The sequence below is a fragment of the Rhipicephalus microplus genome, unplaced genomic scaffold, assembly GCF_043290135.1.
Source record: "Rhipicephalus microplus isolate Deutch F79 unplaced genomic scaffold, USDA_Rmic scaffold_21, whole genome shotgun sequence".
NCBI classification, from domain to species: Eukaryota; Metazoa; Arthropoda; class Arachnida; order Ixodida; family Ixodidae; genus Rhipicephalus; species Rhipicephalus microplus.
The window spans coordinates 4,811,857-4,834,709 of NW_027464594.1; the positions used below are offsets into that span (position 1 = coordinate 4,811,857).

Genomic DNA, 22,853 nt, shown 5'->3' on the forward strand with positions numbered 1-22,853 from the left:
AATGACTCTGTACCGTGTCAACTTTCGCAGCAAGGTCCAGAAGGCAACGCCCATTTCGCGATGAAGGGGAGCCGGCACTATGCCATTACTCGTCATTCTCTGGATCGCCACCCAGCAGAAATACGTGGACAAAGGCCAAGGTATGAACAGCCGTATCGGCCGAAAAGCAGGCATCGGGAAAACAATGCACTATTTCCGGGATTACAAACATGATCATTGAAGGATTTTTGTAGATTGGTGCTAAAATGGGCTGTCGAAAAGTGAAAGAAGTGGAAATGACGTCAGCATTTTCTTAAGGCAAATCAGCAGGGTGCACATTAAGCGAACACATTTACACTTGAAAAACTTCAACTGCGGTAAGAAGGGGCAACAGAATAGAAAAATATAGGAGGAACGCAGGCTATCAACTGAGCTGCGTTCATCCCGTAATATTTTATTCTATTCTAACCCGTCTCTGGCGCAGGTTGAAGTTTTTCAGATGCCTCACCAAATATCTCCCAAACACACGCTTCTCGAGTACACTAACACTGTCGTCTTATCGTTCCTGTTTGTTTTTAAATAGAAGGAAACACGCGAGGGCATGTTCTGTGCTCTGCGACCGCTAGAGTGCCATCAACGAACACGCAAAAAAAAAAAAAAAGCCCGTCCTATCCTCTTTTGGCGTTATCCATTGCCAAAAAAAGAAAAAAGTGAACCAGTCATTGCGGTTAAACATACGCTGCTAGATGACGGTCCCGCGACGTGTGATGCCACCAAAAGCGGACGTCTTTTCTTTAACTGCCGATCAATGCGGCTGTCCCCGGCCGCCGCAGATCGAAGGACACGTTCTGGCGTGTTCTTTGCCATAAAGAACGACGGTCTACACGGAGCAGCAATATTTTACCGCCGGAAGAACCCAGGAGTTAACCGCAAGACAGACGGTGCGATTTGCCGTGCGATGCGGCGTGACGATGCGGCAGTCGTATAGTGATGACGTTTCATGACGTATCATCGCATCGCACCACCGCATGCATAGCCGGTGCGGCGAGCATCAAACAGGCCAGAGAGTTTCGTCATTGCATCTCACCACCGCATCGCGACAACCAATCACAGCTCGAGCAGGCGAATGGCGTCATGCCGCTGGTGGCGCCATCTCGCTGTCGCCAGTCCAATCACTCTTTGTCCAAGCCAGTTTAGGAGGCATCTTGCTAGAAAGCGCAGTCACTATTACACAGAACACACAACACAAGCGCCTAACTTCAACTAAACGTTTATTGCAAACGTCAGAGTTTATAAAGAGGGTGAAAAGAGAAAAAGAATAATAAAAGGTAGACAACAAAAAGCACCCGTGCCAGTCCCGTACATTACTATTCGCTATTGTCTATCACTCCATCCAAAAACATGGTTCTTTCCGCGTGAGCGAGATAGAGGGTGCACTAACACACTCAAAATCATCGCGTGTCATTTCTTCCGCTTCTACTATCAAACGGGTTAACAAATTTCTGTCCCGATATAACACGCACGTGTTATCGAAATAAGGCACACAACCGCACTCCTTAGAGTGGATCGTCAAGTGACCATCGGTACCCTTCTGCACTTTATTGTGGTGCTCTTTTAGCCTCTCATTAATGCATCTTTCAGTTGTTCCCACATAAACAAGACTCGCTCACTCTCTACCTCGCTCACGTGGAAAAAAATATGTTTTTGGATGGGGTGATAGACAATAACGGATAGCAATGTACGGGACTTGCACGTGTGCTTTTTTGTTGTCTATCATTTTTTATTCTTTTTCTCTTTTCACCCCCTTTATAAACTCTGACGTTTGCAATAAACGTTTAGTTGAAGTTAAGCGCTTGTGTTGTGTGTTCTGTGTAATAGTGGCTGCGCTTCATAGCAAGATGGATCCTTACCAACTGGCCCGATACAATTGTTTATTATGTCTAGGAAGCACCAGCTAAATACTGTAGTCTAGGTGGATGTTGGTAGAGTGTTGGTTCAGGTCAGTCGCTGGAGTGGCGCGAGCCTGCATTTGCTGACATCGCCGCTTGCGGTGGCGTGACAAACGTTGAGTACATTTCCCTTGAGACGTGAAATTATTCCGGATCAAATAAAGTGATGTTTCATGTGTTCCATTTCTGCAAGACAACGCCCGTTTCGAAACCGATAGCGAGATCGAAGATTGTGAGCAGTGATGCAAGGTCATTTCTCAGGTAAACATGGCTACACCAGCGTCTCTGTGGGCCGGCTCACTTTGCTTCCGCCTTTGCTCTTCACATCGATGACATCTAGAAAGTAATAGCGTATTCTAACGCATTACATACGAGTGCAAAGCTTAATTAGTGTTGTCAAGAACAAGCGCTCGATGATGAGCTCGCGTGTGAACGTCGTAGGCGACGGCCGGCGCTCGCCATGGTAGGCCTACCTGTCGGAGTCATGAATAACCAGCTGTTGCGCCGTGCTTGTCGTCCACGAAGGCGTTTTATTCATTTTTTAATGGAAGAAATTATGGCTCTGCAATGTTTGTTTTGAGCTTCATTACGAGGATACGAAGTCGTCCGACCGCGCATGCCGAGGCGACGCATGGGGGTGGAGCCTGCCTTTGACAGCTCCTTCACCCCCGTATGTCCCGAAACGTCGCATGCGGCACGCCACACCGACGTGGTGTGCGGAAAGTACTCGGGTGCTGCAGAGCGCCGAGCGAGTTTTGGACCCGTCAACAAACGACGCGGATCGGTTCCCCGAAAGAAAACGCGGAAGACCAACGCATGGGAACAAAGGCGACTCCCTTGTTCACGCCGTTCACGAGCAGAGTCGTCAAAGTCACCCCTAGTTTGGGACAAAATGGGAAAAGCCTACCGGGAAGTGCGTCTAGGAAGAACCAAGTTAAGCGCTGTCGTCTGGCTTTAAGTTTGTCGTTCGGCATTCGCGTTTGCCGCTTGGGAATGCGGCGCGGACCCGACCACTGGGCCGATGGAGACATATAGTTGTGATATGCATGCAGCCTTCGGTAACAATACGGCTTTTCGAGCATGCAAGCGACCCGCCTCCCCTGCTGTACGTATACCATATATATTACGGAGTGTTCTTGGGGTGGCGGGGCGCCTTGCTGTCTCAGCGATTCTCAGCGCACAGATCACTGCGTTTGGGGCAGCTTCTACGAAGCGATGTTAAGTGCGCGAGCTGAGGGAGTTCGAGCCTAGGAACGGCTACCGGCGGACGTCAGCCGACACACCAGCTAACATGGGAGAGAGTGTGACGACGCACTTCGCGCAGAAAACCTATCTTCTCGCGTGTTATATTCGCACTAAGCCGTGCTGCCGCAAGGGCGGCAAAAGATAGGGCCTTTTTCCTTTCTTTCCACCACACATTCATAATTGCACTGTCCATAGAATGACGCGCCGCACAGCGGAAAAAGAGAAAAACGCCTCAGGGAGGACCAACCGACGACGCAGCCCTTTTACGTGGCTAGTGTGGGCCCGGCCAACACCTGACATGCAGGCAGGGAGCTTTCGTTAGCCATTTTCACGAATGAGTGGCAATATCCAACATACGGGCGCCGTGCCACGGAGCGCAAACCAGATTCGCATCGGAAATATTCATTCTTTCTAGTGAATTATATGTAAAATTCTTGCTTCTCGGATGTGTAGTAATCTGTTGGCAATTCTGTGCCGCTCCAATACGCTTTAGTAGTGGGTTCCCCTCGCAATACCAAAATGTGATATTGGGTAAGCCTTCAGGCAGGTTCCAAAGCAATATTGTCAGCTTCCTCCCTCGAGGTGTGGGAGTCGCTCCTGTTGTTGACCGACACCATGCAAGCTTTTGGCCTCCACCATTCGAACCACCGGTAACATGAAGTCAACGACATCGTAGTGTCGTCAGTAATCTTCTTTTTCACTCTCTCACTCAATAACTTAGTTGTATGTTGTTCCAAGAAGGAGAGGTGGGAAAAAAAGAAAGCACGAACTTGGCACGCGGCAATACCCACGCATGCGCGCTATATTGATATCAGTTTTAGTGCAATTTTTCTGTTCTGAGCACCATTCCGAAATCAGCTGCGCGATGTTGCAAAGCCCCATTGTTTGAAGTTTACGTGCTGTGGTATTATTGTCATTATAAGCTTATATATGTGGGTATCGCCTGAGCGCTTCCTGATTGCCGCTAACCGCCCAAGCATTCATCCAATAACCATGTCTTCCCTAACACAACTACAAAAACTTCCTTACGAAATTGGCGACACCAGTGTTTGACGAGCTTAGCGCTCATGATAAATTAAATAAATTTTAGCTTTGTATTGTCGTGGTCGAAATAATTCAAGTTCCAAACGCTTCCAATTGTCAAGAGATAACCGTATTCCTTCACAACATTACAGCTTGAACCAATTTGTTTTCGTGAGCGACAAAGCATCGCGTATGGCATAGATGGTGCATTTTTACCCCTTTCGCCTTTGTGAACTGCGCACGAAGCCTTTCAAGACAGCAAGTGCGCGAGATGGGTCACACTACATATCATAAGGCAGCGGCTGTTACAAATGGCAGCCACATATGGTGCGCATCGTCGCAACGTTTATTCATGGGAAGCCATGATGACATCCGCGGACAAAAGCGGAACAGTGCAGCGGAGCGAGAAGCGGAAATCGATGCTTGTAAATTGTGCTGAGGTTGCGCTTTGTCACCGTATAAATGGTTGGTTTGTAAACTGGTACTCATTTATATTTCGTTTTGCGTGTAGTTGCTATTTATTTGAACGAGGAACTTGGTGCCGCGTCATCAAAGCGGCCTGGCACGATTACATTTGTCAAAACAAGTTAAGCAACACGCTTCTATGCCCTCCTACTCACTCGCCATCATCCTCTGGACCACCATGGATGAATGAATTGATATAGCTGTACCTATAGGTCGGATGGCGGCTAACGCCACCTAGCTATCAGACTTAGTGAACTAAAAACTAGATTAAACTTTTTTTCTTTAAATAGTGTAGTTGAGGACTGATACTTTGCAGTGAAGGGTTTAATTTTCACTCGTGCCTTGACTCTAATCACCCATCAGATAACGTCCTTCTAGTTAATTCTACCCGCTTAAGGTCTACTTGGCCCTCCCTGTCCCTAAACCACAATGCTTTGAAGAACTCTGAGCCATCATCCTGAACTATAGGGTGAAGCCCTTTACAGAACATTATGAAATGTTCGGCAGTTTCCTCCTCCTCTCCACACGTTGTGGTTTACCATGTTGGTTTACCTTGCGCGCCACCTATAGGCCGCGGGCAGTGCGAATATTTCGTAACGGGATTTTTACCAATTCAGTGTCTGCTATGAAAGTGTTTCTGCAATTCGTTGTGAGAATGCGAGCCCCCACGTGTGATTGGCTTGTGTGCAGACCCTTTGTTTGACCAAGGGTTCAAAAGAGGGTGTTTGGATGTGAAATGAGAGCCGAGGTTCGGACCCGGGCAGACACTTGAGTGCTGCAATAAAGCATCTCTTCACCGGACAGTGGCTCTTTTTTCGCGCTGCCACCATGCACTCCGGTCATCGATGGGCGCCCATTCGGAGCGTCAAACACGTTCTCTCCTTAGCTAGTGTGAAGCTATATACTCCAGCAGTGGGAAATTAACTCCATGCAAGTTCAGAACAAAAACACAAGGGCACCATTTACGATGTACGAGGCGCCCGTGTTGTAGATGTCGGCAATTTCGGTTTTTGTTCTCAGCCAGGAAAGCACGTGTTGATTAACATGTTTTAGAATGTCTACAGACTTCTTCGAAATCATCGCTTTACTGGCACATTGTACCAGATGATGTTTACCCCATTACTATGACTTTTTTGTGTGGTTTGTTGTGACGTATATATAACGTAACATTAGTGCTAGTATATCATTCAGCCCCAAACTTGCTAATTACAATGCCTATATGTGAGTGTATTTATATCATGATTAAACCACAGCCATGGAGGAGGTCCGTGCAGCACAAGAGAGGACTGAGGGGGACGCTGCAGCTGAGGAAGCAGCGGTGGCGCCACGGTCTCTTGAGAAACAGGAGGACAATGCTGAGAAGGTGTGCCGCGTCTGCTACTGTGAGGCTGACCTCGAAAACGGGCCCCTGTTCCAACCCTGCTCCTGCAGGGGAACAATAGGGTTCGGGCACAAGCGGTGCATTGAGGCCTGCCTGAACAAGTCGGGCGACTTGTGCTCAATCTGCCTCACGCGCATCAAGTGCCGTCGCAAACGACCGGTGAGTGTTGCAAAAGACAATATTATGCGTGTGTTACTCAATTGCAAGGAAAAACGGTGATTGAAAACATTCATACAAAAACTGCAAGAAGACTCGATAGTGAATGGAAGTGCATGAGTACTTTCTAACAATGGCAGTGTCTCTTCTGGGGTATACATATAAAATTTCGGCCGAAACGCTACGTAAGAAATTATGCTAGGTACGCTATGTCGCTTCGTTTTTCAAACATGTGACGATATATTTTAGCGTAATAAAGGACACAGAACACCTAGAAAACCCTGAAACCCCTTGCACGGCTGCCGGAACTTGCACGACCGCTGGCACTTGACTCAATACACTATGACCAAAAAACACTTGTCATGAGCAGCCCAAATATTTTGACACTTACTTGGAAAGTCACGTATGGGCATTCAAATAAACGCGATGGCCCATTCATGTTTCACAGTATGCGGTAATACCAGGAAAAGCAAAGACTTCTTCTCAGAGAAGTACTTGAAGATTCCTAAGATGTTAAGAATTAGTACGTGCACATGTACTGCGTAAATTTTATTGTTTTGAAGCTCATTCCTCAATGAGTCCAAAACTGACGTGACTGTGACCCATGATTTAGCCGATATCACTGAAGCAAGGCATGTGACCGGGCTAGTTGGGATTGCACGGTGACATGGTCAGTCCGTGAGACACACAAGGACAAGGAAGTCCTCATCGGTTCTTTATGTTTGTGTGACTCACGCCTTGTTCACGTCACCGATATTACTGCGTACGCTATGATTAAGCGCCCAACCATTGTAAGGAGCCCGTATCGCCACATCCTGTCCCGAATCGTCGTTTGTTTCCTCTGGCCCAGAAAAAGTGTTCTCGAGGCTGCTAACGTTAAGACATACGAAACATTCTCTGAAACCTATAGATAATCCTCCTATAGAAAATTTATCGCCAAGTTGCGAAAATTTGTGGAAATGTCATTTTTGTAAAGTAACTGTACAGTACAGAAGTTAGCCGAGAGGCGTGCAATGCGGTCGTGACTGTGCGTAGTCCTAAACATATTGATTTGTGGGGTTTAACGTCCCAAAACCACCATATGATTATGAGAGACGCCGTAGTGGAGGGCTCCGGAAATTTCGACCACCTGGGGTTCTTTAACGTGCACCGAAATCTGAGCACATGGGCCTACAACATTTCCGCCTCCATCGGAAATGCAGCCGCCGCAGCCGGGATTCGATCCCACGACCTGCGGGTCAGCAGCCGAGTACTTTAGCCACAAGACCACCGCGGCGGGGCCGTCCTAAACATATCGCTGCGCTGGTCAAGGACGGGCGTGTCGCCGCAATAGGGCGCTCGAAAATATCCAGAATATTGGCAGTGCAGAAGAAAAACTTAGATTTCATTGTGCTATTGCTCAAAACCGTTAATTGCAATCAAAGTGATTTTCAAGCATAATAAAACATTACTGCACGAAGAGGCGTGAAGTGTGAATCGCTCTTTGTGAGTTAGTAGCTGATCATTCATCGTCAATATCACTTTGGATACTTGCGTGGCCTTATACGATAAGTGAGAACTCATTGTCAAGATAGCTTCTTTTAACAGCTCTGCAAAAAGCGATCGGAAAAATTTCCTCCGCCGAATGATCTCGACCCCCCTTCCCCCTCATCAACACGTTTATATGAACACGTGGAATGAAAAGACATCATCATATCACTTTTTCCATGCTTCGAACTAGACGACTGTAACTCACCTGCAACTAACAATGATTCTCTGACATGCTGACCGATAAGCACACGTTTAATCATGCTTTTTTCTTTCGCCGTTCTTTTAAAGGCGGTTTTTATCTCAATAATTTCACTGAATCATTCGAACCGGTGCGACGAAGTTCAGACGCGACGAGCTAGTGCGTTTCTGCGTTTCGGCGCCAGTCGGCGCCACGATAAGAACACTCTGATCGCTACAAGGGCATCGTCACTCAGGATGGTATTTGTGGAATGTATCACACCGAACACGTAGCACTAGTCTCGATGTCGCAGGGCAGTCTACTTTCCGTTTTTTTTTCTCCTTAAATTTTCTACGCTGGTTGACATCGAATGAAAATAACTTCCACGTGTTGGCTGCAGTTCAAATTTGGCCAAGAAGACCTATGCATACCAAGCGATCGAATGATGGGCACATCTCAATCTTAAAATTTGATGTCAGTGCTCCTTAAAAAAAAAAAGTTCGTCATAGGAACTTGTGAATTCCATTTTTTTTTCTTGCGGGGCTCAATACAAATGCACTTTTTAAAATTAAACGTGCGGCTCAAGTAATTGAGTGTGTAAGAATTGCCAGAGTTGCGTTTCTAGTGTGGCGACATCAAGTGAGTGCTGTATTTTTGTCTACTGTTGAAAGGGGTAATTGCGAACTGAAGCTCATCTATTTTTCGACAACTGTAACACATTTACGCTCGCTGTTAACAGCGACACCTCTAGTCTCTAAGTATCGCAACAAAGCAACACACCGCACATGTCAAACTGATGTAAGTACGTGCACGAAATGTAGAAATTCGCGGCGGCATTCTACGCTCCGTAAAAATTGAAGCATTTCTGACACCACAGGAATAATAAAAAAAACGTGCTTGCAAGCGTAATAACTGGCGTTGGTTTCTTTCGATCGTAAACATATTTCGCTGCGCATTCCAGAGTGATACACCACAAATAAGTGATTTCACATACTGCCATGTGGTTTTTCATCATGCAATCATCGTCCACCAAGTTAAATGTACAAAGTATAACCGCGACCTCGAGCCATAACGTATAGTGTTAAGACCATAAGACGTATAGTGTTAAGGGCCGAAAAGAGACCATGCATAGCTAAAAGTGGTGCAAATCGAGAATAATTGCAAGGGTGAAGGGGGAGAGGAAGACACATCTTGTTAGGACAATCGTTTTATTTTTACTGAGATACCCTAATGAAAAAAAAAACTGCGTTTTCAGTGTCCCAGTGGGTTTCAGCACGCTGGATGACACTGGAAACGCTCTACAGTGTGTGCAAGTGTACTACAGCGTGCTGAAACGCTCTGGGGCACACGGTACAGCGTATCCGAGTGTCTTAAAGGGACGCTGAAGGGATTTGAGAATTTATTCAAACTTCGTGTTTAGAAAGGATCGACATTATTGTGGACGATGACATAATTCTTTTTGCTGCTGTAGCAGCAGAAGCTTTAGAACAGGCGAAACAAAAGCTTGTCTTGCCCCACCCCCACGGCGCGCTGAAAGTGTGGGCGTAGAAACATACGCCATCTTCGTTTCCTCCGGCCCAGAGAAGGTGTTCTTTTTTTTATCTTCAACCACGGCCTCCGTGACTAATCCATGGCGTGCCGTTGCCGGAACTAATCGAAGAGGCCACACTTCAGCAGCACTGCTGTTGCAGATGACGTGACATGCCCAAAATGACGTCACTGTGTTCACTCGGCGTCTCAAGATGCCCGGTGGCCACAGCCACTGCTTTTTCACACACACACACACACAAAAAAGCAGGGATCAGACTGTTGTTACACGCTAAGTCATTTTTTTAAGTGCTTCAACTTTCTTCTAAAGCGCACTGGGAGGCACTGGTCACGCTCTGCTGTCTCTACCGCACACTGGGAACATTAGCGGCACATTGGAAGAAACTAGGCGCGATCGGCACACTTTCTGTAAGACTTCATATTTCATCAGAAGATGTGGAGAGTAAAATATACCGAACAAGATGGTACTCTCATCTATGTGCTACACATCTATAGCTTTAGTTTTAGTTAGGCAGTCGATGTATGTGCGAGTACGATGAAGCAATCATATGTCGAAGGCACGCGTCAGGGTTGCCGCCAGGATTTTGCTGGGGTGGGGGGCACCAACAACAATTGTGTTCCTGCACGGAGGCAGGGAGGCACAGAACTTATGCGTCGTGTTTGGACTATGCTTGCTTTTTTTTTGGGGGGGGGGGGGGGGGGGCATGCGACAATTTTTGGAGAAAATGCCCCAGCCCACCCGCAAATGCCCCACCCACTTTGCGCAGGTGCGCTTTCCTTGAAGTTTGATTAAGTTTCGCCAATGCATTTCATAAACGGCATCGATAGAACTGATAATTCGCTACACAGCATGACAGTTTTATCTGTCTGATAATCAAGATCAACCTACTCTAGCAGTGAGCCGTTCCGGCTCGTAACGCAGAAAGCCGCACGTCCCCGGCAGCTGTTATCCGCTGCAATGTCCAATATCGGTGTTTTAGCATCTAATTTGTGTAGTCGAAGGTGAAAATGTGAGCACTCATGGGTCAGTTATGTTTGGAACTACATTTTAACGGTTATTAGACTCTTTCTAACTGAGTATCTACAATCTTCACAGCAACCGCAGCCTACAGAGTACGGCCCTCAGCCTAAAGGTCGTTTCGGCTATAGTGACCTACTGCGCCTGTCGTGCGCAGAACGTAAACGAGGAGGACCGAAAATTCTTCCAAATGAGTGACAGAACCAAGTGTTCGCTGAGCAGTTTAGATTAACGCTGTTTTCTACATAGGTTTGACTAACCGCGTAACGAGTCACTACGATTGTCGTAACATCTGCAGCTACTCTAACAAGCTTTGCGGCAAAACATGCCAGATGAATGTGACACAAGGCAACCCACAAAAATTCACCGCGCATCATGAGCGTGGCATGTAGTCATGTTGCTACATGACACGCATCTCATGACTATGATGTTTGTACAAGTCACATACCTTCGTCATCCATTCACACACTGTAATACCGGATTCGGTATATGGGACGCTAGCGAAATGGACGCGAGCACCTAATGGGCGTGGCATGTAGTTATGTTGTTACATGACACGCGTGTAATGATTTTCATGTTAGGGTCTGTCACTTGTGTTCGCCATGCAATCATGCCATACCATACCAGTTTTGCAGCATGCCATGTGAACGAAACCACCGCAAGAGCTGCCGGACCAGGAAATGTAAATCATGACATTCATGACATACTTATCATGATTTTCATGTGATGACTAATCAAATATGTTCTTCATACAGTCATGTTATGCCATACCAAGTTTGGTATTAATACCATTATCGAAACGGCCAGGAAAGCTAAATGTCGTAGGCGGATAGCTAGATAGATAGCTAGATAGATAGCTAGATAGATAGCTAGATAGATAGATAGATAGATAGATAGATAGATAGATAGATGGATAGATAGATGGATAGATAGATGGATAGATAGATAAATAGATAGATAGATAGATAGATAGATAGATAGATAGATAGATAGATAGATATGCCCAAAGTTACCGAAGTTTGCTAAGAAATGCTTCCCATTTAAAACAGATTGCAAGAATATGTCGCGGGAAATTGAAGCAGGAACCTCTCGGTTCTTAGTGTACGGCGCTGATCACAACGCCACAAAGAGAACGTTATTCGGTTTGCTAATGGCTAGCCATTTATGTACACCATAAATCGTTTGACAGTCCTCAGGCTCGCATTGCGCACGCTTTAAGTGTTGTCTCCATGGAGCAGGGTTTCTCCTGCGCGCGTGCTTATCAGACTCGTAATTTGAGAGATGACGAAGGTCACTTCGCACGCTGCCAGGGCCGCGTTTACGTAAGGAGCTCACTTCGGACACAGGAAAAATGGTGGCAGCTGTTCGCAATTGTCTTGTGTGTCTTTTGCGCTCTTTTCGTGCATCTTATTTTTTTTTGTTTGAACAGCGTGCTTTAAGTGTCGAGCTGTGATAGTTGCTAGTTCGGGCTTGCCCTGTATATGCTTATTTCGTGCGTGATTTCTTCTTGAGGTGTGCGCTGCAAGTTTAGAGCTACTTACCATTCCTAACGTTAATTTTCAGTTTGTCGCTGTTGCTGAAACAACACAATAAACGCTCACCTACTTCTGTGAAGACACGTTACACTTTCGTATTTTACCGGCTCCATACAGGGGGATCAACCAAGTTTTTTTTCTTTTTAAGATGGCTTCATATTTGTGATATTCAATCGATTGTAACATTATCTCCAAATGTTATCAAGCTGCGTACCCCAGCTTGAAAACTTGAGGAATGGGGTAAGACGTCACGACCCGCCTTATTAATGTGTCCTGCGTCCTCTTGAATTCAGACCACTGCTATCATTTTTTCAAACAAAGCAAACATTCCGCGGAAGTTGGGCTACAGAGCGTCCAAAAGAAACAGTAGTGTGCACAATAAAATTTGCCTGTTTGTAATGTCGTGGCAGGCAGCACTGACGCAAAGCTCTAAAAATAAAACACATAGATACTAACAATAAACTAAACTTCCACAAAGGACGTAAGTCTAAATTTTTCCATTCCAGATCGGTGCTTTTTTCCTATGCCTTTTGTGGTAAATCATTGCTCATGCAAGACGGTATCGCGAGGTGAGAATTGGGTCAAGCTGTTTGGTATGATGAGAAGGTTTTCGCTATCTGAAATCAGTTTCTGCCTACGAAAGTTGCAGTACCCACCATGTCAATGTAAAACTACACGATCCTTTCTCGCAACAGGTTACGCACTGGGCAGCATCTAAGTTAATGCCGAACGTGAAAATAACAATAATTCAATAATAGCTGTGCTTTTACATTTCACAATCACTGTACGATAGTGAGGAACGCTGTAGTTTAATGTTTTTGAAACTTTCAGCATCTGGTGTTCTTTAAAGGCGCGTTTACACTAGCGAAACACGACACTAACATGACCCCGACGAAAACACGAGGCAGACGCAAGCCATTGACCGACGAGTCGCCCGCATTTGAAGTCGCCGGACCTCACTAGGCCGACGCCGCCACCTCAAAAGGCAGTATTTAATCGTAGTGTAAACATAATGAGACACCAAAAACACCAGCAAAACGCATCCGCATACCTTTCGTCAGCGTGTCTTCGGGAGATCTGCGGCTGAGCGAAAATTTGCCCAATGTCTTTACTTCAAACGACCACGAAGCGGGCAATCTTGGGGGAGTTAACAATGTCCTCTCCAAGGCTACCGCGTCGTATGAATAGGCAGCTAGAGCATCTAAAGGCGCGTTTACACTAGAGCGACACGACACTGACATGAGCCCGCCGAAGACATGAGGCAGACGCAAACCATCGGCCGACGAGTCGCCCGCCGACGAAGTCACCAGACCCCATGGTCACACTGGGCAGACGACGACGACGCCGCCACAAAAGACAGCATTTCATCGTTGTGTAACATGATGAGAGACGGAAAGCATCAGCAAAACGCATCGGCAGACCTGTCGTCGGCGTGTCTTCAGGCATCGTCTGCTGAGCGAAAATTTGGCCCATGTCTTTGCTTTAAGCGACCACGAAGCCGGGGGAGTTAACAAAGCTCTCTCCGAGGCTTCCGCGTTGTCTGAATAGGCAGCTCGAGCACCCATAAGTGTCTTTTCTTCGCTTCCTAATTGCGTCCACGACCCCCGTCTCCCTTTACCATGAATTATGGCGGAGGCTGCACCACGTAGCTGGAAAATAACAATGGCAGAACAGAGAGCATGGCTGAAAATGAAATGCAGGTGTCCAAGTTTAGTCAGTGCGCCTCCAATGTGACTACAGAATTGGTCAAAGAAAGACTGTGAGCACGACAAGGCGTGGGCGGGGTCTTCTAAAGACCACCCGTGGACTGTTTGTGTCTTTGCAGTGCACATAGGTCTACGACAAGGGAAAAGACATTCGTAAAGACAGCCCGCAGACCCAACTTGGTGTCGTGTTTCTCTAGCGTAAACGCGCCTTAACGAGCCCTGAGAACGTCCAGTACGCGGTCATCAAGGATTTCACCTCCATTTGAATGCGTCCTCCTTGACAGGGGCCGAACCCACGACATTAGGGTTAGCAGGCGGACACCAATCTGCTACACTACGACGGCGTACAAAACACCTCTTTCTGTCAATTGTTCTGTTGACAGAGATGAAATTTGGGGATCCGAGTCACACGTGGCTTCCCTGCAATTATATGGGTGATAATGCTTGTTTGCTGGGCTCAATCATACGGTGTGTGCGGCAACCTGACGTACTACTCCTTTTATTTTCTCGGAGTGCTTATTTCAACAGAAGTGTACTTGATAGCTAATATAAATAAGTGTGATAAAAATGACTGCACAAAGGTTTGTTGGGAATTTCGGTGCATGAATGTATTGTGACTAAAGTGCCAGTCATCTGCGAAGTGTAATGCACCGTATTATTACAGTTTTCTTCGCAGTCATGCAGTCAGGTATATAGCTAAAGAGTTTTAGTAATTTTTGTTTCCATATTGCAGCCATTGTGGCACTTCTTCAGTGACTTCAACTGGGAAAACATGTCAGCGATTGCCTGCAGTGTGGTCAGTTTCGCATGCCCAGTGTCCCTCCTGGTGGCCACCTGCGTATGCGTCGTGCAGTCTCGGTACACGCAGGACTGGATCAGCAACGTGCTTGCCATCGCGGGGTTCATCCTCTGCGTGGTGTTCGCGTCCGTGGTACTGATTGTGGAATGGTCGTAAGTATGATAAACAATCGTAAGCAGATATTCACTCTGAGTTACATTCAGCGGGTGGCAAGCAATGATTGTCCTACTTGACGCAAGCAGCATTGCGAAACTTTTTCTGCTTTCTTGGACATTTCTAGTTGTTCCGATACCCATTATATTTGATCGATTAAGCATAGAGCTGATAGTTATGTATGTTGAAAGGTATCTATGGATCATTTGTGCCTTGTTATCGATATGTTATGAAAACATCGTATTTGCGTTCGGTACATACGGTTGACACAGTGTTTGTAATATTCTATATATCAACGGGAAGCCCCACTATTCCGTTGTTTGAGCAGTGCGTTCAGCCGAGTGTTAGTAGGCATGTTTAAAGTTTCTTTTAGCATAAGTTTCGGTAGTGCACGTCACTGGAAGTATGTTCGTGCTTTTCAGAGTCAATATATATTTGCTGTACTTTAGAGAGGACTTATTATATATATTATAGTGTACATTTTAATACTGGCATATTTTCACATGGTATGACAACTTTTCGGTCGATGAGTCGTCAACATGTCCGTAGGGCAGTCACCTATAATGCTTACACTACGCGGCTTCCGTAGAGTCTGCCTCGGTGACTACTGGACTTTATTCAATATGAGCATAACAAGCTCACATATACAGATGCATACACATGGTGCAGCTGTTGTGAATATTTTTAAACCCAGGAAAACCCGTATATAAGAAAACTTTATTCAATCGGCGAAGACGGTGCCTAGTATGCCTACATATTGACTATGCATGCATGGAATACAAAGAATTGGCGCATGAAAATCGGTTAACAGCAGTCATATGAGATGAGATGACATCGATGACATGTATAGCGCTGCTTTCTCACAGGTAAGCAATGACGCAGCAAACTCCAGAAATGAGGGAATAAGAAGGGGAAAGGTTGCTTACACGCTGGTGAAAATTCCGTGACTTCACTTGCTCCACAACAAGCGTGGGCGTGCGCTCGGGAAGTGATGGTGGGCTGAAGGGGGCGCTTTTTTTTTACTCCCGTAAGAGAATGGGATGCAAAGGCTTAGATTGACTATGTTAAATGGGGGAGGGGGGGGAGAGGTGATAACAATAAACCGTCGCCGCCATTAAACCCTGCAATGAACCCTGCCCCAGCCTAGGACGATTGGTTTATAGGGCACGCTTTAGTTTGGAACCGTACAAAGAATAATTCGTAGTGTACTGCTTCTGAGACATCACAGCTCTCATGTGGTGTATAGGCACAAACTACGCTAGCCCGTTTACAAGTCGTACTCTTGTTTGTGCTATGTGCGAAGCCTGACAGTAAAAACTACTTTTGGAAACAGCATCCGACATCTACCTCTCCAGGCACTATGACGTGAAGTGGAAGCGTTGCCACGCGTTTCACATTAAAAGGCACATGTTCGCAGATAACAAATTGACAGATTCAGTGTGAACTACTCGCACGTTTATTTCATTGCCATGTTCCTCTGCATAGGGTTTACCTAGACTATGCAATTTTACTCTACTGTTAATATTTACCGTTCATTGTAACCCTATTAGTCTTGAAGAGCGAATGCTGCCACGCGCGCTTTATTTATGCAGGCACACGTTACCGGAATATTGTTCGTGTAACCACCGCTCGGCGGAAACCATAGTGAAACATCTAAGAAGCTTGCCGATTCTTTTAGACTGGTCTGATAATGTTGCCTGTGACACACCTCGTCGAGCTTATTTTAAAACTAACACGGGTGACAACGATAACGCTGTATTTTTCGAAAACCGACGCCACTCCCAAATGACCACGTTAAATGGCCTACAAGTAGCTGTGTGCGCCATTACTGCTGTAGAATGCACGTTCTTCATTTTCTGGGTACAATTCTGCCAAAAAAATTGCCCGCAGCTTCCCTCGGGGGAACACTGAGGAGGATGCGGACCATATAATTGGTTAACGGGGTGTTAAAGTGCGACTTACTTGGGTCGATGGCTAAATTGGTTAACGTGGTTGTGAAATGGGGTGTTAAATTGCGACTTACTTGGGTCGATGGCTAAATTGGTTAACGTGGTTGTAGGAGGGGGTGTTAAATGAGTGAACACGTACACACGTATGCGAAAGGGCGGCGCTGGTCGAAGGGACGTCGATCATTGTGTTTGTGGATTCGTTGGAATTCATTTCACCGCGACCTTGGACGTCGACGCGCCGTACAAACCAACCGACGAGCGGCAACTGAGCGAGCGAGCGCCGACCTTGAGTATATATACAGCACGACGGCGCATGCACTGTCAGCTGTTGAATGTTCTCGAAGCGCGACGCCACATGCGCGTCCACTGGAGAATCAGGAGAATTGTAGATGTCGAACGCGGTGTGTAGAGGAGGAAGGGTGCACAGATGGTGGAGGAGTGAAGCGCGCGCGGTGTCTAGAGGAGGAAGGGATGCACAGATGGTGGAAGAGTGGGCGACGGCGCGACGGCGCATGCGCGCGCGTCAGCTGTCGAATGTTCGAGAAGCGGTGCGGACGGCGCGGACGGCGCACTACAAGGCGCGAGTATAAGATGCTCCGCATCTAATATTATTATCGACGAGCACGTGAAACTGCCTACAGTATGACAAGGGCACAATGGCGGTAACGCTACTTCCATATATGCATGTGGATTTCAAAGAGGCAGCGTTAAAGAGCTCATTTCGCAGAAATGCCGGTGTCGGCGTCGTTGGTTGTCAGCGAAAAATCATCATCTTATGCGTTACCAAAAAATCGAGAACGCTGACAAAATAACTACGCGATAAAAAAGTCCTGGAGCAAGGTGGTGACTGAATCAGGGTTGTTTATGCCCAAGTTGAGATATAACGCGGGTCGTCTGCGTGGCAAGCGAATGTTCTACCAAACGGCCACGCCTCTGATTGTGAAAACAGCGAAAAGAACTTCCTCTGCTTGAAAATGCAGTGAAAGTAGCTTTCACGCTTCACAAACACATGCGTCCTGAATGAATGAATGAATGAATGAATGATAAAACTCCCAAGCGTTTCCCCGAGGGTGAACATGGTTAAGTGCCAATGCACAGGGTGATGCTATGAGGGGGAGTAATGCCGTTGGCATTCGCCAGTGAGCTAACGTAAACTCCCCCGTGTGACCCCATTGCGATTCCTAGGAACCATTAGACCCTCTCGGGAAATCTTAGTGAGCTTACGCGTATATGTGAGAGTCAATTCGCACTATAATGATGTCTATGTCCGCGGCCCGCTTCGCCCGCTTGCGCTTGGCATCACGGGCCCTTCGCCGCGCTGCCTTGTCTCCAACCGGCGCGACATCTTCAACGACGCGTGCAATGCTCGCATTCGATTGCGTTGTACTCGTTGTTGGAGGTATCGCAGTCGAGGTTGATGCCTGCGATGGATCCATACCTATGACGACTTGCCGATCTCGAGCAAGTCACGGAGCGGAGGGCGGAGCGCGCACAATCACGTGGTGTGTGACATCACTGCGCCGTTGCTGCATACGCTCCTCTCCGCTTCTCGCGCCGTTGCTAGGGGAGAGGAGGAGGCGCACCGCGGACGGCGGATTCAGGGTCGAACGGTAAATCTAATACCAGTATAATACCTTCGTCATCCATTGGCGTCCCGTAATACCAAATTTAGTATAAGTGAAGCTAGCGAAACGACCGCCAGTGCATCATGAGCGTGGCATGTAGTCATGTTGTTACATGACACGCATCTCATGATTATCATGTTTGCACCAGTCACATACCTTGGTCATGCACTCATGTTCCGTAATACCAAATTTGGTATATGTTACGCTAGCAAAATGGCCGCGAGCGCATCGGAGCGTGGCATGTAGTCATGTTGTTACATGTTACATGATGTCATGATTTTCACGTCAGGGTCTGTCGCTTGTGTTCGTCATGCAATCATGTCATAAGATACCAGTTTTGCAACATGTCATGTGAACGAAACCACCGCAAGAGCTGCAGGACCATGAAATGTATATCATGTCATACATGTCATGATTTTCATGTTATGACTTGTCATATATGTTCTTCATACAGTCATGTTATGCCATACCAAATTTGGTATCGATACCATTATTGAAACGGTGAGGAAAGCTAAAGGTCGTAGGCAGCTAGACAGATAGATGGATAGATAGATAGATAGATAGATAGATACGCTCAAAGTTGCCGAAGGTCGCTAAGAAATGCTTCGCATTTATTACCTGTTCAATATATGAAGGTTTTCTTTAGTCTTCTTTTTAATGAAAGTGCCTCTGGCTTGGTGCCTGAATTTGCATATACCATTCACGTTGGCCCCTAACTCAGTATTTCTCGCGTTTATGCTCGCCTGGTCGGGTTGCTGCAAGCAGTGTGTGAACACTCTAACGTGGTAGAGATGTTCACGAAGGCAACGATCGGCGTGTTCAAGACTTGACTTGTTATTTGGGCGCACCTTAAACTATGTCCGGAAAATGCAGAGGTCAGGTGCAAGCAGTTCCCGCTGTACGCTGATAGCCCTGATGAGGCCGTCAGCCGTCGGTAATAACCTGCAGTAATGATCTAGTAATCTTAGCAGAATGATCTTAATAAGCAATCGCCAAACTTCTCAAGCATGCAGCGGGCCAGCGGACCGCAGCGGTGGTGTGTAGGGGCCAGCTGAGCGCAAGACAAACGGAATAGCAGAGGGTGCCCCGCTTGTCTTAGCAGAATTTAATGCTTCGTGGCCTGTTTAACAAGGCTCAAGTTGATACCAGTCGAGGAGAGGTTTTGTTTGGAAAACACCCGCACACTCATCCGCACGCTTCATCGAGAAGACAACATGAAAGGACGAGCGGCTCGGCTCGTTCCCTGTAAACGCTGGCTGTGCCAGCGCGTGGTGTGCATGCGCACTTGGCATCTCCGTTCATTCGATGGGCCCTTCGGCCCACTGAGCCGCTTACCTATACCATCGCAGTGTTTGCAGGTGAAACACATCTAAGTGAATTAATATAGAGAAAGAGAAAAAAAATGACCGCAGTTTCCCTGGTGGGAACACTGGTTAGCATGCGGAGCATATTGAACTGCGATAAATGTGGTTTGTAATTTGCGACATGCGTGTGTGTTATCAGCGAACATGAGTTAACACGCACGCACGTATGCTGCGAAAGACGATGTTTATTGATGAGACGCCTTGGGTATTTTGAGCAAGATGGCTTTATGGTCGGCGTCGCTTCCAAACGCATCGCAAAGGACCGACAACACTTTGGAACAATGCAGTTCATACTCAATGTTGCCGATCCGCGTCAAGTTGTTGTCGAACCAAAGTCGATCACACACCTTGCAGTTGTGGCCGAAGCTCCGGTCGAGGAAGTCGCGCTTGAAGCGAGCGTTGGGCGTGGCGTACTGCTTGGCTCACCACGCCGCTATCGCGGCGCGCTCGCGGGTGGCATCGAGATCGGCCTCGCGACGTCGACGCTTGCACGCGGCTTCACCGTCCGGATTCTCTTACCAATGCTTACGCCTCACAGCGGCTTCGTCTTCTCGAAGCTGGGAATCTTCCGCTCGACGTTGACGTATCGCAGCTGCTTCGCGATGGGGATCCTCCGCTCGACGCTGACGTCTCGCAGCTGCTTCACGTTCTCGGAGCTAAGGATCTTCCGCTCGACGTCGACGTTTGCGTTCCGCATCGCGAGCTCTTCTCTGCGCGGCCTTGTCCACGGACAAAGTGTCTTCGGAATTGCTTGCGGTTCCGCCAACACATTGGCTGACGCTATTGGAAGGGACGTCAGTAAGTGTGTTTGCGAATTCGTTGGCATACATTTTCCCCAGTGACGTCGGACGTGGGGCGACCACACAAACCAACCGACGAAAAGCGGCGCGCCCCGACATTTCGTTATTTATAGCGAGCGCCGGCCCCGGCCTGCGCATGCGCGCGTTAGCATACCGCTGGCGCACGTAAAACTAAAGGTCGCGCGGCGCGCGGAGGGGAGAAGCGAGTGCAGCGCGCGCTGTGTTGAGCGGAGGAAGGGATGCACAGATGGCTGGCGGAGGAGGGGAGGCTGCGGACGGCGACGGCGCATGACTATCCCCTAGCATAACATGCTCCGCATGTGAAAGAAGGCGGGAAGATTAACCAGATCCTAGGATCCGGTATGCTACCTTGCACTTGGGTTGGGGAATAAGGGTTGAAACGAATAAAGTAATGGGCACACGGCAAGTATGTATGCTGAATTGTTAATTTTTACGCAGGATAGTCCAACAGGAGTACCAGGCCTGGATAATGAAGACCACCACGACGGAACTCATTCTTCCAAACACCGAGGTCCAGAAAGACCCCTTGAAGAAGCGTCACAGATTGTGGTGGCCACTGAAGTTTTAGAATAAGAGCTCACTAAGAATCGCTTCCATCCCTTCTGAATCATTAAAGCGTTTTTTGTTCACCATCATAACTATCATAACTGAGGCTGTCAGTCATGACCCCATGCAATATGCTAGGTGTTTGAAAACACAAGGCCATGGAACTATGACAGCTGACATGTATGAAGGGGCGAAGTTCCTTTTTTGTACCGTTCTTATGTGCAGACACTATCCGGCTATTCTGGAAAAAGATTTGGTGTTTTTCGACTTATAACACTATTTGTTGAATGCAAGACAGATCTCACGCCGTGAGCTAGTGCTATATATTCCGGTCGAGCCAAGTGATCATATATAACACACAGCCATCAAAGGTCATATGACGAAAAAGTAAGCAGTATCACAAATAATTTATAGTCATACGTTTAAACTAACCTCGCATGAGCTGTCACATCGGTAAATGGCGCTCAACATACGACTCTAGTTGCATGGCACTGGTACTGTGTAGTTGTAAAGTTATATTCTACTTGGGACAGCTATAGTAACCGTGGTGGCGAACCATGATATTGAAATAACTGGAAGAATATGAATGGGGTGGATTGGCAAGCATTCCCAAATCATAAATGGTAATTTACCCATAACCCTCAAAAGAAAGCTGTATAGCAGCTGCATCTTGCCGTTACTCATTTACGAAGCAGAAACCTGGAAGCACACAAAGAGGGTTCAGCTTAAATTGAGAACGATAGAAACAAAAATAAGTGAGCGATAGAAACAAAAATGATAGGTGCGACCTTAAGAGAGAAGAAGAGAGCAGAGGGGGTCAGGAAACAAACCTGGGTTAAGGATGTCACAGTGGAAATAAAGAAGAAATGGACATTGGTAGGCCACCTAGTGCGTAGGCAGGATAACCGCTGGTCAATAATAGTAACTTACTCAAATCCAGAGAAGGCAAATGCACAGCGGGGAGGCAGAAGGTTAGGTGGGCCAATGAGATTAAACAATTCGCAGGTATAACGTGGCAGCAGAAAGCACAAGACCAAATTGATATGCGAATCATGGAGGTGGCCTCCTTTTTGTAGTGGGTGTAGTCAGGCTGATGGTGATGATGATATAGACGAGTTGCTAAATACAAGCCACGCTGGAAAACGGCCCTAATGTTGACATGGCGATAGTTATAGCGCGAGAACAGAACGACGACACGGAGACAAAAATGACACGAAGGACACGAGCGCCATGTCCTTCATGTCCTTCTTGTCTCTGTGTCGTCGTTCTGTTCTTGTGTTATTACTATCGTCATGTCACATCAACTAGCTCAAGCTGGCAGACTACGAATGTTGAATTTCAATAGAGTCGGAGCCGCGGATAGACTCCGCGAACGAGCACTAAACTCTGGCGTAGAACAACGCCTCCGAACGCGCGATTGGAAGATAATAAATAAATAAATAAATAAATAATTCGCACCTTCGTAGCAAGCATAGAAGCGAAAGTCCTTTAGTTGCCAGAATGACTTGTGTGAAGTTATTTATTACCGCTCATTCCGCGGTTGAATTCTGGTGAATGGCTGCTCGCACATAGCGGTTTCTCTGTTGGTGACACGATTCGATGAATTGCTCGAGGAGGAACTGAAGCTCTCCGACTCAAAGCTCTCACAAAACATGCGTCTGCAGTGGTGCCACACCGAGTTCTGGTCAAATCGGTCGACTTTGGCGAAACAACTTTTCCTGCTCTAGCACGGATAATTGGGATAGTTGGTAATGGTTAATCGTTTAACTAAATAAGGGCGTGCACACAGACACGGATACTAAAACAAGAAAATGTACACAACGTAAGCAACAGTCGCAACTAAAGTCAATTGGAAAGAAAGGTATGTATACTACTTCTGTGAC

At 46.9% G+C, this 22,853-nt stretch overlaps 1 protein-coding gene across 1 annotated transcript; it reads left to right on the top strand.

The window, feature by feature from the left end:
• Nucleotides 1-43: 43 nt before the first annotated feature.
• On the top strand, nucleotides 44-21,056 carry LOC119159890 (E3 ubiquitin-protein ligase MARCHF2). Its single transcript, XM_037412701.2, has 4 exons — nucleotides 44-140; nucleotides 5,915-6,201; nucleotides 14,447-14,664; nucleotides 20,863-21,056. The coding sequence occupies exons 1-4, from the start codon at nucleotides 80-82 to the stop codon at nucleotides 20,990-20,992; spliced, it is 696 nt and encodes a 231-aa protein (XP_037268598.2). The 5' UTR covers nucleotides 44-79; the 3' UTR covers nucleotides 20,993-21,056.
• Nucleotides 21,057-22,853: the final 1,797 nt, after the last annotated feature.